This window comes from Danio rerio, chromosome 22, assembly GCF_052040795.2.
Source record: "Danio rerio strain M-AB ecotype USA chromosome 22, GRCz13ab, whole genome shotgun sequence".
Lineage (NCBI taxonomy): Eukaryota > Metazoa > Chordata > Actinopteri > Cypriniformes > Danionidae > Danio > Danio rerio.
In genome coordinates, this window is record NC_141042.1 from 6,587,167 (window position 1) to 6,602,517 (window position 15,351).

General features: G+C 35.3%; 1 protein-coding gene across 1 annotated transcript; it reads left to right on the plus strand.

The window, feature by feature from the left end:
- Positions 1-1,730: 1,730 nt before the first annotated feature.
- Positions 1,731-9,810, plus strand: LOC101884288 (SLAM family member 5-like). The gene is made up of 6 exons (XM_087303708.1): positions 1,731-1,899; positions 3,699-4,016; positions 4,174-4,464; positions 4,544-4,669; positions 5,834-5,886; positions 8,185-9,810. Exons 1-6 carry the CDS (start codon positions 1,851-1,853, stop codon positions 8,266-8,268), a joined length of 921 nt encoding a protein of 306 aa, XP_087159834.1. The 5' UTR covers positions 1,731-1,850; the 3' UTR covers positions 8,269-9,810.
- Positions 9,811-15,351: the final 5,541 nt, after the last annotated feature.

The window sequence follows — 15,351 nt, forward strand, 5'->3', positions numbered from 1 at the left end:
TTTACTTTTTTGTGCCTCCGTTACATTGTATCCTATTCTAACCAACTTTAAATTGATCAAGAAATGTATGCATGAAACAATATACAAAACTTTCAAGAGGTTCTTTCAAGTAGAGAATAAGTTACAAATAGCAGCAATGTGTCTCAAATACAGACACACTTCTCACTATATAGGGCAAATATCGCAAATATAATAAGTGAAATGGTTCTACAGTAGAAAAGCTTTTTCTGTACAGCAGATGAACATGACAAAGCCTTCAAAAATCAGCTGAAAAATCTAAGAGCACTTTATAATTTGCATTGTGTTTGACATGGAGTTATTTTTGCATGGATATATATATACTCACCGGCCACTTTATTAGGTACACCTTACTAGTATCGGGTTGTGCCCCCTTTGCCATTAGAACTGCCTTAACCCTTCATGTCATATTCAACAAGGTACTGGAAATATTCCTCAGAGATTTTGCTCCATATTGACATGATAACATTGCATAGTTTCTGCAGATTTGTCGGCTGCACATCCATGATGCGAATCTCCCTTTCCATCACATCCCAAAGGTGCTGTGTTGGATTGAGATCTGGTGACTGTGGAGGCCATTTGAGTACAGTGAACTCGTTGTCAAGTTCAAGAAACCAGTCTGAGATGATTCACGCTTTATGACATGCCGCATTATTCTGCTGGAAGTAGCCATCAGAAGATGGGTACACTGTGCTCATAAAGGGATGGACATGGTCAGCAACAATAGGTAGGCTGTGACGTTGACACGAGGGTCAGTTGGTACTAATGGGCACAAAGCATGCCAAGAAAAAATCTCCCTCACCCAGGGCGGGAGCAAGCTGAATTGCCGCTCTAGGCAAAGGACTATCATGCCACGCTCAACCTGAAAGTGGGATGAAAGTGAGAACCGGGGGGCGTGTTTGCGTGTTGATGCCAAGTTCTGACCCTACCATCTGAATGTCGCAGCAGAAGTTGAGACTCATCAGAGCAAGCAACGTTTTTCCAATCTTCTATTGTCCAATTTTGGTGAGCCTGTGCCAATTGCAGCCTTAGTTTCCTGTTCTTAGCTAACAGGAGTGGCACCCGGTGTGGTCTTCTGCTGCTGTAGCTCATCTGCCTCAAGGTTGGACGTGTTGTGTGTTCAGAGATGTTCAGAGATATAAATCCAGTAGCAGTTTTTGAAATACTCAGTTTAAAATGCTTGGTTTGAACTGCATCAGATCGTCTTGACCATGTCTGCATGCCTAAATGCATTGAGTTGCTTCCATGTGATTGGCTGATTAGAAATTTGCATTAACAAGCAAATGGACAGGTGTACTTAATAAAGTGGCCGGTGTGTGTGTGTGTGTGTGTGTGTGTGTGTATAACCTACACATTTGTGTGCAAAAATTCTAAAGAAAGTCAGACCACAGGCAGTTTCAGTTTGACTACTGAACTGATACTGCTGTCGGGTCCTCACTGATAGTGCCAGATAGTGAAAACGTCAACTTTTTGGTTTGGACAAACTCAACCAGTGATAATTAAAATATTATAACCAATCTACATGCAATAGGCTCTGTTAAAAGCTAATCCATTTAGCAAATTTAGCACAAGCAATAAGTAATCAAAAACTAAATGTAGAATATGTTTTTAAACCATTAAATTTCAAACATGTAAGACAAGAAAAAAAAAAAAACATTTCCACACAATAGAACCATATGTACATTACATATCAAATAATTTTAAGCAGCAAGTTGAAAAAGTGTGAGTGTGAACTATAAGGAGGGTCAAACTTTTGTTGTGGGAGGATTCAGATTCACACGTCAGATGATTAACAGTGGGTTTCTGGTAGAGAAGCAGTAGTTCAGAGAAAGATGTTTCACATGTTTGTTTTGTTCTGCTTGTGCTGGAGGCGTCTGTCGGGTAAGTTATAAAAGCATACATTACTTATTTCTGGATCCTTTTGGCAGAGCAATTAGCCACTGCTGGTATTCAGATGACACTATGTTCTTGAGATATAACTGTAAGATCTGTTTTCATCTGAGATCTTTATATGAATTGATGAGTTGCAGGACTAGAAAAACCATTACTGTATTTTAAAACGCTTATCATTTTACATGACCATGCTTTATTACTATTCTGAAATTCACATGGTATTTTCAGGAGAGAATTTAAATTAATTTAGGATGTCTGTCAGATCTTGATATGACTTTCATAGATATATAAAAATAACATTACCAATTCTCACTATTAACTAGTTATTACCTAACTAGCAAGATATTAACTGTTTATTAGTAAGTGCATATTGTGTATGATCTTATTCTACATCCCAAATTCTGATCCCCAAACCCAACTACTAACTGAATAACTACTAAAAAGCAGCAAATTAAGAGTTTATTGAAGCAAACATCTTAATTAATGGTTTATTTATAGCAGGAGTTGTACCTTAAAAGAAAGTGACCAAAACAATGAGAGAGTTAAACATTCAGGACATACTTGTGTAAGTTACTGTACTTTTTTAACTAAACTCCTTAAAACCCAGCATAAAGACTACAATATTCAACATATTGGAAATATGTTCTTCAGCCTGCATTTTTTGTTAAACTGCAAAAATGTTTTTTCAACCTACATTTGACAGCAGATATGCAAAATGAATGCTATGGGGTAGCATGACGCTAAAAACGGTTTCTTTTTATGCTGATGATATTTACAGGGATATAATGTCAACGTGTTAGGCTCAACACCAAATAAATACCACAAAACATCTCAACGCTGTCTATGATTTGAGGCAGAATATATCTGCCTCACCTACAGTTGAAGTCAGAATTATTAGCCATGATGGCAGTAAATAATATTAGACTAGATATTTTTCAAGACACTTCTGTACAGCTTAAAGTGACATTTAAAGGCTTAACTAGGTTAATTAGGTTAACTAGGCAGATTAGGGTTATTAGGCAAGTTATTGTATAATGATGGTTTGTTCTGTGGACTATCGAAAAAAAATATAGCTAAAAGGGGCTAATAGTTTTGACCTTAAAACGGTTTGTAAAAAAAATAAAAACAGATTTTATTCTTTTCACAATGAAACAAGTAGGACTTTCTCCAGAAGAAAAAATATTATCAGACATACTGTGAAAATGTCTTCTGCTACCCTGACACTCAGCTGCAGATGTGAATAAATAGCGGAAGAAAGTAGTTCCTAATACAAAAGGACTCGAAGCTGTGTGATATGGCTGTATATCGGCACTGCTCGGCCTGCAGGCTTGAGCCAACGACTACCTCCTAGTAGTAATTTATAGTGCATTATCAGTCCCTATATAGTGTATTATCAGTTGGAAATGGCACAGAAAAAATTGCATGGGATTTCAATTGGTAACAATTTTTGAAAGGTTTTGACCTGCTGATAATTATTATTAAAAAGACCTCCAACTGTATATATTTCCATATGGATATCTTTTTTGCACTGTAAAAAATCATTATGATGTCTGGTGAACAAGCTTCCACAAAAGAGGTAAACCAATGTAAAATCAAGGTGTACAGGGTACTTTTCTCTTATGTCTGCTGCTGGAAAAAGCTATTGGTTTAGGGAACAATTTATATCAGTGGTTTACTACGTGATCTGTACGATAAGCATCACCATCTTGAAGATTTATGCAAGAAGGAAGTGTATGTAAAACATACAACATAAATAATAATCTATGAAATTTGATTCTATTCTCTAGGTGTGTTTGGTGAGTCTGTGTCAGTGACAGAGGGAGATTCTGTCACTTTAAAGACTGGTCTTGCTGAAATACATGAAGATGTTGATATAGTGTGGAAATATGGAGCTGAAAAGTCTCTTATACCCCAAATCAGTAGATCTGGTGGAATTGTTTCCACATATGATTGTCCTGATGGGAGATTCAGAGACAGACTGAAGCTGGACAATCAGACTGGATCTCTGACCATCATTAACATCAGATTTGACCATGCTGGAGTTTATAAACTAGATATAAATGAAATAAAACTGACATCAAAAACATTCAGATTGTCTGTTCATGGTGAGTAGAGGCCATTTGTGCTGGCCCTTCAAATATTTTTATCCTAGTATTTATAAACTTAAATGTTTCATAATTTTACAATTTGAGATTACAGTGTAAACACATGGACTGTTTATTAAATTTGTTCTCATTTCTCTACCTTGTCTGATGTTTTCAGCTCGTCTGCCTGTTCCGGTCCTCATCTTCAACTCTTCTCAGTGTTCCTCATCCTCTCAGTATAATTGTTCAGTGTTGTGTTCAGTGGTGAATGTGAGTGCTGTGAGTCTCTCCTGGTACAAAGGAAACAGTGTATTGTCCAGCATCAGTGTGTCGGATCTCAGTATCAGTCTCTCTCTACCTCTGGAGGTGGAATATCAGGATAGAAACACCTACAGCTGTGTGATCAACAACACCATCAGCAACCAGACCACACATCTGGACATCACTCAGCTCTGTCAACCATGTTTGGGTACAGTAGTGATTACTTTCTGCAGCAATTTCAGTATTTTAATGAATCATACACTTACATCAATGATTACCTTTCGCAGATCCTCCAGAATCTTCAAATCTGATAGTATTTGTCTCTTCTTCCGCTGCTGTGGCACTTCTGTTGATTGTTTTTGGAGTCGTGATCTTCCGGATCTGCAGGAAACAAAGAAAATCTGTTCAGGGAGGTAGGTGTAACCTGTTGATTTTTAGCATCATTTAAAACATTCATTCATTTTCTCTTCGGCTTTGTCCTTTTGTTAATTTGGGGTCGCCACAGTGTAATGAACCGCCAACTTATCCAGCATATGTTTTACGCAGCGGATGCCCTTCCAGCTGCAACACATCTCTGGGAAATAATTTAAAACAAATTGTACTTTAAATATATACTCCATAGTAATCAATATTTGAAGTGAATCAAAAAAGATTTTCAAAGTTGTCCTAAGACAAAAATTGGTGATGTTAAATAGCTTTAACAATTGACTAAAGGTTTTAAACCACTTTAAATGTTGGCCACTGTACACCAGCTGTTTATGACAGATTTAATTTTTCTGTCTTGGTAACGTCAAGTTGTCTTGTCAAAGACAAAAACAGCTTGTGATGTATTTGTTTACGCCAAGTTGTCACAACAATCAATGTCATCTTTGCATTTAAAATAACGTAACTGAGCAAATAACACTCAATACATGTTGTCACAGGCCCACATGGAATCTGCGCATGCAGAATTCCACAGATTTCCACAGATTTTTAGGCCATTAATTCTTTTTATTTACTCAAGTAATTGTGTGTAAATTTTTATTTATTCAGTATTTTTAATTATTTACAGTAATATTATTGGCTAATGTGAAAATGTTCATCTGATTTATTTACAATGCAGTTTGTACAGTAACAATTTCTGTCTTGTAGTAGATCTACCAAATAAGGTGAATCGAATTGGATTTGCATTTTAAACATTAAATAAAAGTTAAAAAGATAATATATATATATATATATATATATATATATATATATATATATATATATATATATATATATAAAAACTATTATGGTTTTAGTTATTATACTCCCAAAATAATTCTGCAGAAATCTGCAGATTTTTACCAAAATTCTGCGCAGAAATAGCAAAAAATGTCTGCAGATTTCGTCTGGCCCTAGTCATAAGCCATCGTTGGCATCTCATTCACATTAATCACGGTAATGTCATGATTATAAAGGTTTCATGACAGTCTTATGAACAAATGTAAAGTGTTACCCAATATTAGTAAATCTGCTATGATGAAATGCATCATGAATAACAGACTGAGCAATGATAGTTATGCCGTTTTAACAAACATGATATTTTTGTTGTGCAGAAGACATCACTTACATTGAGACAGTGTTCCACAAAAGGAAAGCACAGACGTCGGTAAGATCATTTATTCCGTATTCATGCTGTTTTTGATTTATTTCAGTGGCTAGTCAAAATTTAGATACTGTATTGACGTTATTCTGTGATGAGGTGTGCTCGTTTTTGAGATTCTTTTAGAACTTCCAACCCAGTTGCCTGTGGGAGAAATGACTAGAGTTCTAAACAAACAAACTGCTCGCTCTACAATAAAAAAGTACATAAAAAGTACATTAATATAATAAGAAAATGCCCGTTTGCAACATCAAGCAGCAGAACTAGCTGTTTTTAATGTCAAGAAATCAATAGAAGTGAATGAGACCTCAGGCAAAAAAGATCACAATGCTGTTGGACTTTTCCTAGTCCTCCTAGGTTAAGACATCAGCCAGTAGCTTTAAATATGTTTACTCAATTAGATGAATAAAGCATTACAGAGGTCCGGGTGTCAGAGAACAGCAATTCTTTGTCAGCTAGGCATGTAATGACCTGAGTGGGGATCGAACCCGGGTCTACGGTGTGGTTAGCAGTAGTCAGCAGTCAGCTAAGTCAGCAACTGGCAGCACAAGAGCAGAGGAGGAACAAAGTTAGTCCACAACGTATGAATTTAAATAAATATATCTATAAAAAATATATATATATATAAATATATATATATATATATATTTATATATATATATATATATATATATATATATATATATATATATATATATATATATATATATATATATATACACACATATAAAAATATTTATATATATAAATAAATATATATATATATATATATATATATATATATATATATATATATATATATATATATATATATATATATATACACATATATAAATATATCTATATATAAAAAATATATATACACACATATATAAATAAATATATACACATATATAAATATATATATAAATATACACATATATATATAAATAAATATATAAATAAATATATAAATAAATATATACACACACATATATAAATATACACATATATATATAAATAAATATATAAATAAATATATAAATAAATATATAAACACACACACACACACACACACACACACACACACACACACCCTCTACCACCCATATTTATCGTTGTCTCTATTCAGGCACTACAGTACGAACGATCCTCCATCCAGATCAGTTCAATCGTCAGTTGTTAGGCAGAACACGCCAATCTGCACAGAAAAAGTTACACATACACATATAGCCTGCAAGAGAGTGAGCCTTCGCCCCTCCCATCTGTGAATGTTCCTGTAAACGGGCACACTCTGAAAATAGAGTTGTAACATTTTGATGATAATAAGTACAGAGGAGTTTACTTCTGGGTTATCAGACACACAAAGCCACAGCTGTTATGGAGCAAATGCAATATGAGGTTAAGCACATAAGGTTATATGAGGATAAACACATAAGCGTAAGTTAATGTAATTAGTTAAAAACAGAATTAAACTATTAATGCGAGGATTAGAATGCATAGGATGAAGTCAAATTCATCAAAAATTCCTTCACTGCACCTGATCATACATAAAGAATAGGGTCAATATGGTATTTGTTTTTAGTTATCCATCACTCACACACTTGCTTCACATTGCATGAAAATCAAAATAGCAAGATAATAAAAAAGTTTCAATCATTTTCATTGTTGTAGAAAAAACTAAATATGATGACAAAAGCTGAAGTTCTGGACAGAAAAGGTAGAAATATGAGGGAAACACACATCAGTTTGATTAAAATATAGATTTTCTTTTTAAAATATGTTTAAATATGAGAAACAAACTATCCTGCTACTAGGATTTTGTAAGATACAGATTGGCAAAACATGCAGTTTTAGTTTGGATACATACAGTACAACATACATTTAATAGCAGACTTAGGGAAAGGGGTCTGGATGCAGACCTGATGCAGTGCAATCTGAGCTGCATCCAATGCTTTTTAATGCGCTCACCTAACCCCACAGTGATGTCACTACCTCCACTGAGCGTATAGTGTCTGACGTTGCATCGCTGAGAGATGCAGTCTCAGCTTGCATCATCAAGGCTGCATCCAGATACTATTGAAAGGGGGTAATTATTAATTAATTAATCGTTAAAACAACAATTAATGTGAAAAAAAGATATATGAGTAAACTAAAATTGATTCGAATGCATTATTTTACAAGGTGGATTTGTAATACAATGTTGCTGCTATTAATTTAATGCTGGTGAAATTGTATAATATTTTAAACAAATCCTGAACAAACAAGTCTTCTATTGTGTGTGTGTGTGTGTGTGTGTGTGTGTGTGTGTGTTTATTTCCACAGAAAATGAAAGCAGAACAAAGTGTAGTAGAAGGCAGAGTGGTCTACGCACCTCTCGCCATGAACAAAGGATTAACTGTTTTCTGAACAGCTTTATCTACCAGTTGCTTCATCTGGTCTGTGGTTGACTTTAGAGACCAAATCACCACATGCAGCAAACAGAACTCAGCACAAATTATAAAAAAATAAATATATAAATAAATGAGAGGGAGGCGCAGTGGCGCAGTAGGTAGTGCTGTCGCTTCAAAGTAAGAAGGTTGCTGGTTCGAGTCTCAGATGGGTCAGTTGGCATTTCTATGTGGCGTTTGCATGTTCTCCTCGTGCTTCGGTTTCCCCCACAAGTCCAAAGACATGCGGTTCAGGTGAATTGGGTTGGCTAAAATTATCCTTGGTGTATGTGTGTGAATGATAGTGTATGAGTGTTTCCCACTGATGGGTTGCAGCTGGACGGGCATCCACTGTGTAAAACATACTGGATAAGTTGGCGGTTCATTCCGCTGTTGCGACCCTAGATTAATAAAGGGGCTAAACTGAAACGACCATGAATGAATGAATACATAAATTAAGTTTAATATTAAACTAATTTCGTGAGGAGCACGTGCTCATGATTGACCCAGCTGGCCCACATTAAATAATCACGATCCTCCAATCAAAGGATCTCAAGTCACTATATATTTATCCTCATTTCCTTCCTACAACTATCCTCATCTGGAAGAGTCCCCCTCCTCCCCTTCTTCCACCTTTTATCCAGAATGTGCAGCACGTGGCCCAGTGACTAGCACTGTTGCCTCATAGCAAGAAGCCAAAGGCGTCGGGTCCTCGCTGGGCAATATGGTATTTCTGTATAGAGTTTGCATGTTCTCCCCGTGTCCAAGTGGGATTCAGCTAAACCTCCTCCAACAGAACAAGCTGTAGATTTTGAGCCACAACCTGTAAGTAAACACTCTGCATTCTCATCTTTAAAAACACAGCAAGCTAATTAGTTAACCAATATGCAGTAAGCAGCTACTTAGGACCTCAGGAAATTTGTGGGGCTCCGATAAAAACCTAGAATTATAAATTATACCCATAACATCATTTTGTATCTTATTTTGTATGGTGAGGGCCTAACTAATAAAATGTTTACGTAATTATAACATCTACGCAAATCTGTCTTACACCCACAATCATGGACTGATTAAGTCAGGTAAAGATTCAGTTTTAAAAACAATGTATTATTTTCGATTTATAATTTTTTTTAGTTGTGAATTCATTTTAAGAAAACAAATCTCTTAAAGTGCAGAGATTTCATTAAGACAAAACAGGTAAAAGTGGATTCAGTGATATGAGAAAAAAACAGCAACGGCAAAATAAATAAATGAGTAATAACTATAGACCCACATGGACTCTGCTTGCGCAGAAATCCGCAGTTTATTAGCTCATCATTCTGATTCTGTTTATTTACTTGTGTAAATGTGTGTAAACTTATATTTATCCAGTTTTTAAATTAATTTCAGTAATATTATTGACTAATAAATGTTAATATGATTTATTTACAATACAGTTTGTAAAGTTAAATGTTCTGTCTTTTAGTAGATCTATTATATGAGAAACTTGATTTGTTTACCAAATAAAGTGGATCTAATTGGATTTGCATTGTGAACATTAAATAAAATTTCAAAATATATCATTTATTATTTCATATTTACATTTACATTTAGTCATATTACGTTTTTACTTATGAAACACCCAAAAATGCAGATTTTGTCTGACCCTAGTAATAACTACAAAGGGTGCATTTTAGGACTGTTAGGCTTCATGGCTGGAACTGCTTATGGCCCCCAAATCACCAAATCCGCCCCTGCATATATTGGTGTGATTTATTTATTTTTTTTTGTCAGACTAGCATATTTGCACAGCATGCATCTATTCTTAAAGGTTTGTGTGAGTGAACAGGAATGTATGCGTATGTCTTGATGTGTGAAATGCGTGTGGTTAAAACCTTTTTTTCCATTCCAGCCCAATATGACGCTAGTGGTTTGACTTACAGGAAACATCTCTAATAGTAAATAATTGAACCCGTAAACCTTGTATTTTAACAACAAAGCAGACTGTAAATACGAAAATTAACACTTTGTGCGGATGTGCATCCTGACCTTTATCTTGCTCACTTTCAGAAGTCATTTTTAGACCCTGAGTGAGTAGCAGAGGGCGGAAATATACTTTATCTCATACCCTTGTAAAAAAAAAAAAAAAAAAACACCCTTGTAGTGTCAGACATCAGTTTTGTGGCAGCGTTGACATCAAAACCCCCTTCTGCCCCTGTTTTTTATAATCACTTGTTTTCCAATTAGTCAAATGAGGACAAAGGTCATAGCTTTACACTCTAAAAAAACAATGAGTTGTCACAACCTAAATTTGGTCACATATTGACAAACAGCTATTGGGTTAAAAAGCCATAGCTTAGTTTACAGGTGCCCTACTATATAATGAAAATCTGGCAAAATCAAGGCATAGAATAATAAAAGATCAGTAGATGGAAATGGACATACGGTGACCAATCAGAAGACAAAACAAACCATGACGAGACTCCATGCCCTCTGCATTACATGGATTATAGGCTCTGAATGACCATTTTGATTACTTTTCCATTATTTGCCCAGCCCTACCACAGACTCTATTAAAAAAATGATTCCATCAACAAGTTCTGGATTGTCATAACCCAAATTGGGTCAAATATGAACCCAGCAATTGGATTAAAAAGTTGAAGTGTAATTGAAATAAAAAGTAATAATAATTAAGGCAACATTGGGAATCCATATTTACCCAACACTGGGTTACAACAACTCATAAACACATACATACACTGCACAGATACACACACAGAAATGAACTGTGATTAAAACATCATCAGGTTTGGTTTACCGCAGACTCTATTAAAAAAATGATGCCAGCAAAAATGCTGGGATGTCATAATAAGCCAATGTTTGGTCAAATATGAACAAACCCAGACATTTGGGTTAAAAAGTCAGTGTAATTTAAACTGAAAACAATTTTGCATTAAGTTGTTGGGTAACAACACAGCATTGTTTTAGAGCAGTGGTTCTCAAAGTGGGGGTCGGGTATCAAAAATCTATTTATTTTTATTAAACCATAAGAATTACCATACTTTATCCATAACCTACTGAAGAGAAAATATTCGTTTTTAGTTACTATACACTATGTGTTTACTATACTAGCTTATAGTTACTAGTTCTATTGGATTGCGACTTCTAGGGTAATTACATTATAATAAAAACACAGCAATAGCGTCAGATGCAGCAGATTGACCAGGTTAAACTTTCTGGCACATTTACAGCACAGATATACATTTTTAAAAAAATTAAACGAAGAGTAGACTTGGGTCTATTGTCGTGTGTGCGCCATTGCATGCAAGGCTTCTATATTTATAACCACCTCAGAGGATGTTGTGGGGTCGCGAGCAGGGGCGCAACTACACATATACTGAGAGGTATGCGGGTTCAAGTTTTGTAACTAAAATAAAATAGTTTTGAACAAAAAAAGTTACCAAAAGGCCTGATGTATCAATATGACACATAATAAATTTATAAAAACATGTATATTGTATAAAATGGATCTTGATAGAAGGATTAAAAACATTTCAGTTCCAAAAAATGTGAATATTCGGACAATTTGTTCATGTGTCAACTTTAACAGGGTTAAGAATCATTATAATCAAGTATATAATATTCATATAGGTGAATTTTTAATCCAAATATTTTATCTGAAATATCGGTTTATGTGAAATAGGTCTGTACTTACATAAACATACATTTTGTGTGATCCCTCTTATTTAGGCAAAATAATTAAATAATTAATAATAAATAATAATAAATAAAGAAAAAATTCAGATTAATCTTATAACTTTTGACCTCAACTGTACTGTATGTATGATTTGACAGTTTTATTTTGATAAAAATTGTAAAAAAAAAAAAAATCTAAAGTTACATTTACATGAACACTTTACACTTGGCTCTGCGACTGCATGTTATTGTGTTGATTTTGAATTAAAATGTGTGTGCCAACGTATGCAACTCATGGTATAATTTTTTATTTATTAAAATACAATATTATACTCATACAAAATGCAAAAAAAAAAAAAAAAAAACATTCTTAACAAAACATATTTATTTATTTATTTTTTTTATTTGAAACTTTTAGTAAGGATAATTTCAAAATAAGTTTTGGCACAATGGCGCCCCCCCCCATGTGTGGCGCCCCTATGCGCCGCATATACTGCATACCCCCTTTTTGCGCCACTGGTCGCGAGTCACTGGCATTGTCATTTTGGGGATCACGCTCTGAAAAGTTTGGGAACCCCTGTTTTAGAGTGTGTGATTATTTTTAAAACAGGCTCTGCGTCATGTTTTCGATTTGAGTGTGCGCGTTTGATGGACATACAGAGAAAAGCATCATCAAGATAGGTTTACCACAGACTCTATTTAAAAGACACACACACACACACACACTCAAACCCACAGGAAAATCTTGAGAACGTCTTTAGTGCTTTGTCATCATGACTGCATATGAGAAGTATAGACTGATTCATGTGTGTAATAGGCTGTTTATGGTGTTGTAGGATGCTTAGACACAGTTCACACAACACAAACAAGCATTAGAGTTGTTTCCCCTTTAAGAAGAGAAGGGTTGTTTCACCTTTGAGAGGATGGGGTTTGGAGTTTTGTGAGTTAATAAAAATATGTAAATACAACAGTTCAGTTGAAAAACCTTGCCTCTGTGCATTTTTGCAGCACAGCTACAGTCATCTTCCATATCTCTGCATGATTGTTGTTACTTTATAAAATCAGATCAACATCTTAAAATTTTAATTTGGTCATTGTTGGGAACTAAATAATTCTGTTTGAGGACTTTACTGCTGTATGTTATTTCTTGCTAACCAAAACATCTAGTTAGGGAACGGTATATTTGTGTAAACAAAAACCCTGGCTAAAGGCCACCCAGGTAGCAAAGAATTCTGGCCCAGATTTGACATGAAGCGCGGACAGCAGGCCTTCGTCCGGCACTGGCAGAAAGCATGTGGGTCAAAAATGGCCCAGGCTTGGCAGAGGTGGCACCAACTTTAAGGCGGCACACAAGATTTGAGCCAGATATATCAAATGTATTATTTGGCCTAGATGTTAAAAATGTGGGCCACTTTAAATCTTGACTCACTTTTAAAATAAAATTCAACTACTTATAAACCCTGCTGAAAAATCCAGCTTAAACCAGCCCAGGCTGGTTGGCTGGTTTTAGCTGGTTGACCAGGCTGGTTTTAGAAGGGTTTTGGCCATTTCCAGGCTGATTTCCAGCCATTTCCAGCCTGGTTTTAGCTGGACTTAGCTGGTTTTGGCTGGACTTCTAGCTTGGCTAGGCTGGTCAAGCTGGTTTTACCTGGTCATCTCCCAGTCTGACCAGCTAAAACCAGGCTGGAAAAGGCTGAAAACCAGCCTGGAAGTGGCCAAAACCCCTCTAAAACCAGCCTGGTCAACCAGCTAAAACCAGCCTAGGCTGGTTTAAGCTGGATTTTTCAGCAGGGAAGTAAAGAAAAAATTCTATCAATCAGGCTGCTTTGAGAAAAAGCACACAGATAGTGTGAAATGCTTCATGGGTTTATCAAATTCACTGCAGTTGTGACACACCAACATATCTGGCCCAGTTCATGCCCAGTTATGGGTTATTACCTCTGCTGAGACTTGGGCCAGATATGGTCCATGTTTGGCCCTTGTATGAAAGCCAGACTCGGTCCAATCATGTACCGTAATTCACTGCGGCATGTGGGCCAAGCGATAGCTGATTTTGTGGGCCAGATCTGGGCCAGAAAAATGTTGCTATGTGGGCAGTTAACAACAAAAAATAAAACCTATTTATTTTTATTCGCCTTTACCCACTTGTGACCAGCAGATGTCCTCAATGTTCTACTTTGAATTCAGATGTTTTACGGGTTTGTACACTTTTTAAGCTATATATTTACATTTTATTCGTTTGTTTATTATTATCTTAATCGTTATTTATAATTTTGTCGTTTAAATGGACCTTAACCAACAGAGAAAGTACTGGGAAGCTCTAACTTTTAGCTGGGTAGGCTAATCAAAGTTTGGGGAACAACTTAATTAGTCCTTAATTGTATTACCATTGGTCTTAAAGCTTCTCTGATGAGAATTCTACATCTATTCTGATATCATTCCAGTTATGATTTAACTTGTTATTTTACCTCAGTAACTCAAATATTTTGGTTCTCAAGAGAAAACTACAGCATTTGAGAACTGCTTAATATAAAAAGCGGGTGAGAAAAAAAAAACTTCAAACACGTCAAAATCACTCAAACTTGTTGTCAAAAAATCTTTTGTAAATGTACAGCCGCTCCAGCTCTGAGCCATATTAAATATCACTGTCCGTGATATTAAAAATGTGTTGATTTGAGAAATGAATATGATTAGCAAATTAGCTAGCCGTGGTAGGGACATTCACTTAGATAAACCTTAAGTTCATCAAACAAAGGTCTTAGGCTACTTTTAAACATTACATGTGACACTAAATAGGTTTTTATTTTATTTTTGAACATGATAACTTTGGGTTACACCATTTAAACAAGTATGGGATATGATCAACTTGAGTTGTACAACGCGATGGGGATTTAAAGGGGCAGAGCCGGCCCAAGGCATAAGGGATCTAAGCGGGTGCTTAGGGCCTCGTAGCCACCAGGGGGCCCCCAAGAGTGCTTGAAATTATTGTGTGACTTTCGTTTCAGTTTGTTGAGTTGTGGATTAGTGGTGGGACAAAATATATGCCCAAAAGGGAAACAAATGATCTTCTGCGGTTGTCGCTTTGTCTTAATACTTAATGCTTCTTTTTGTCTTAATAATTTGTTTTAATACAGCACAATTGTTATAGTGTGCTATAACGAAAGCAAACATAACACCAGTCAGAAATGAAATAATAACGCCATTTGAACACTAGAGGGATCCATCATACAGTTTTTCCACCTGGGATAAAAAAAAATGTCAGCAGAGCTAAAGTGTTACCTTTTTATTATTAATTATATCATATAATTATTTGTTATGCTATTAGCATTTGCATATTTATTATTATTATTATTATTATTATTATACCAGTTAGCAATCATACACTGCA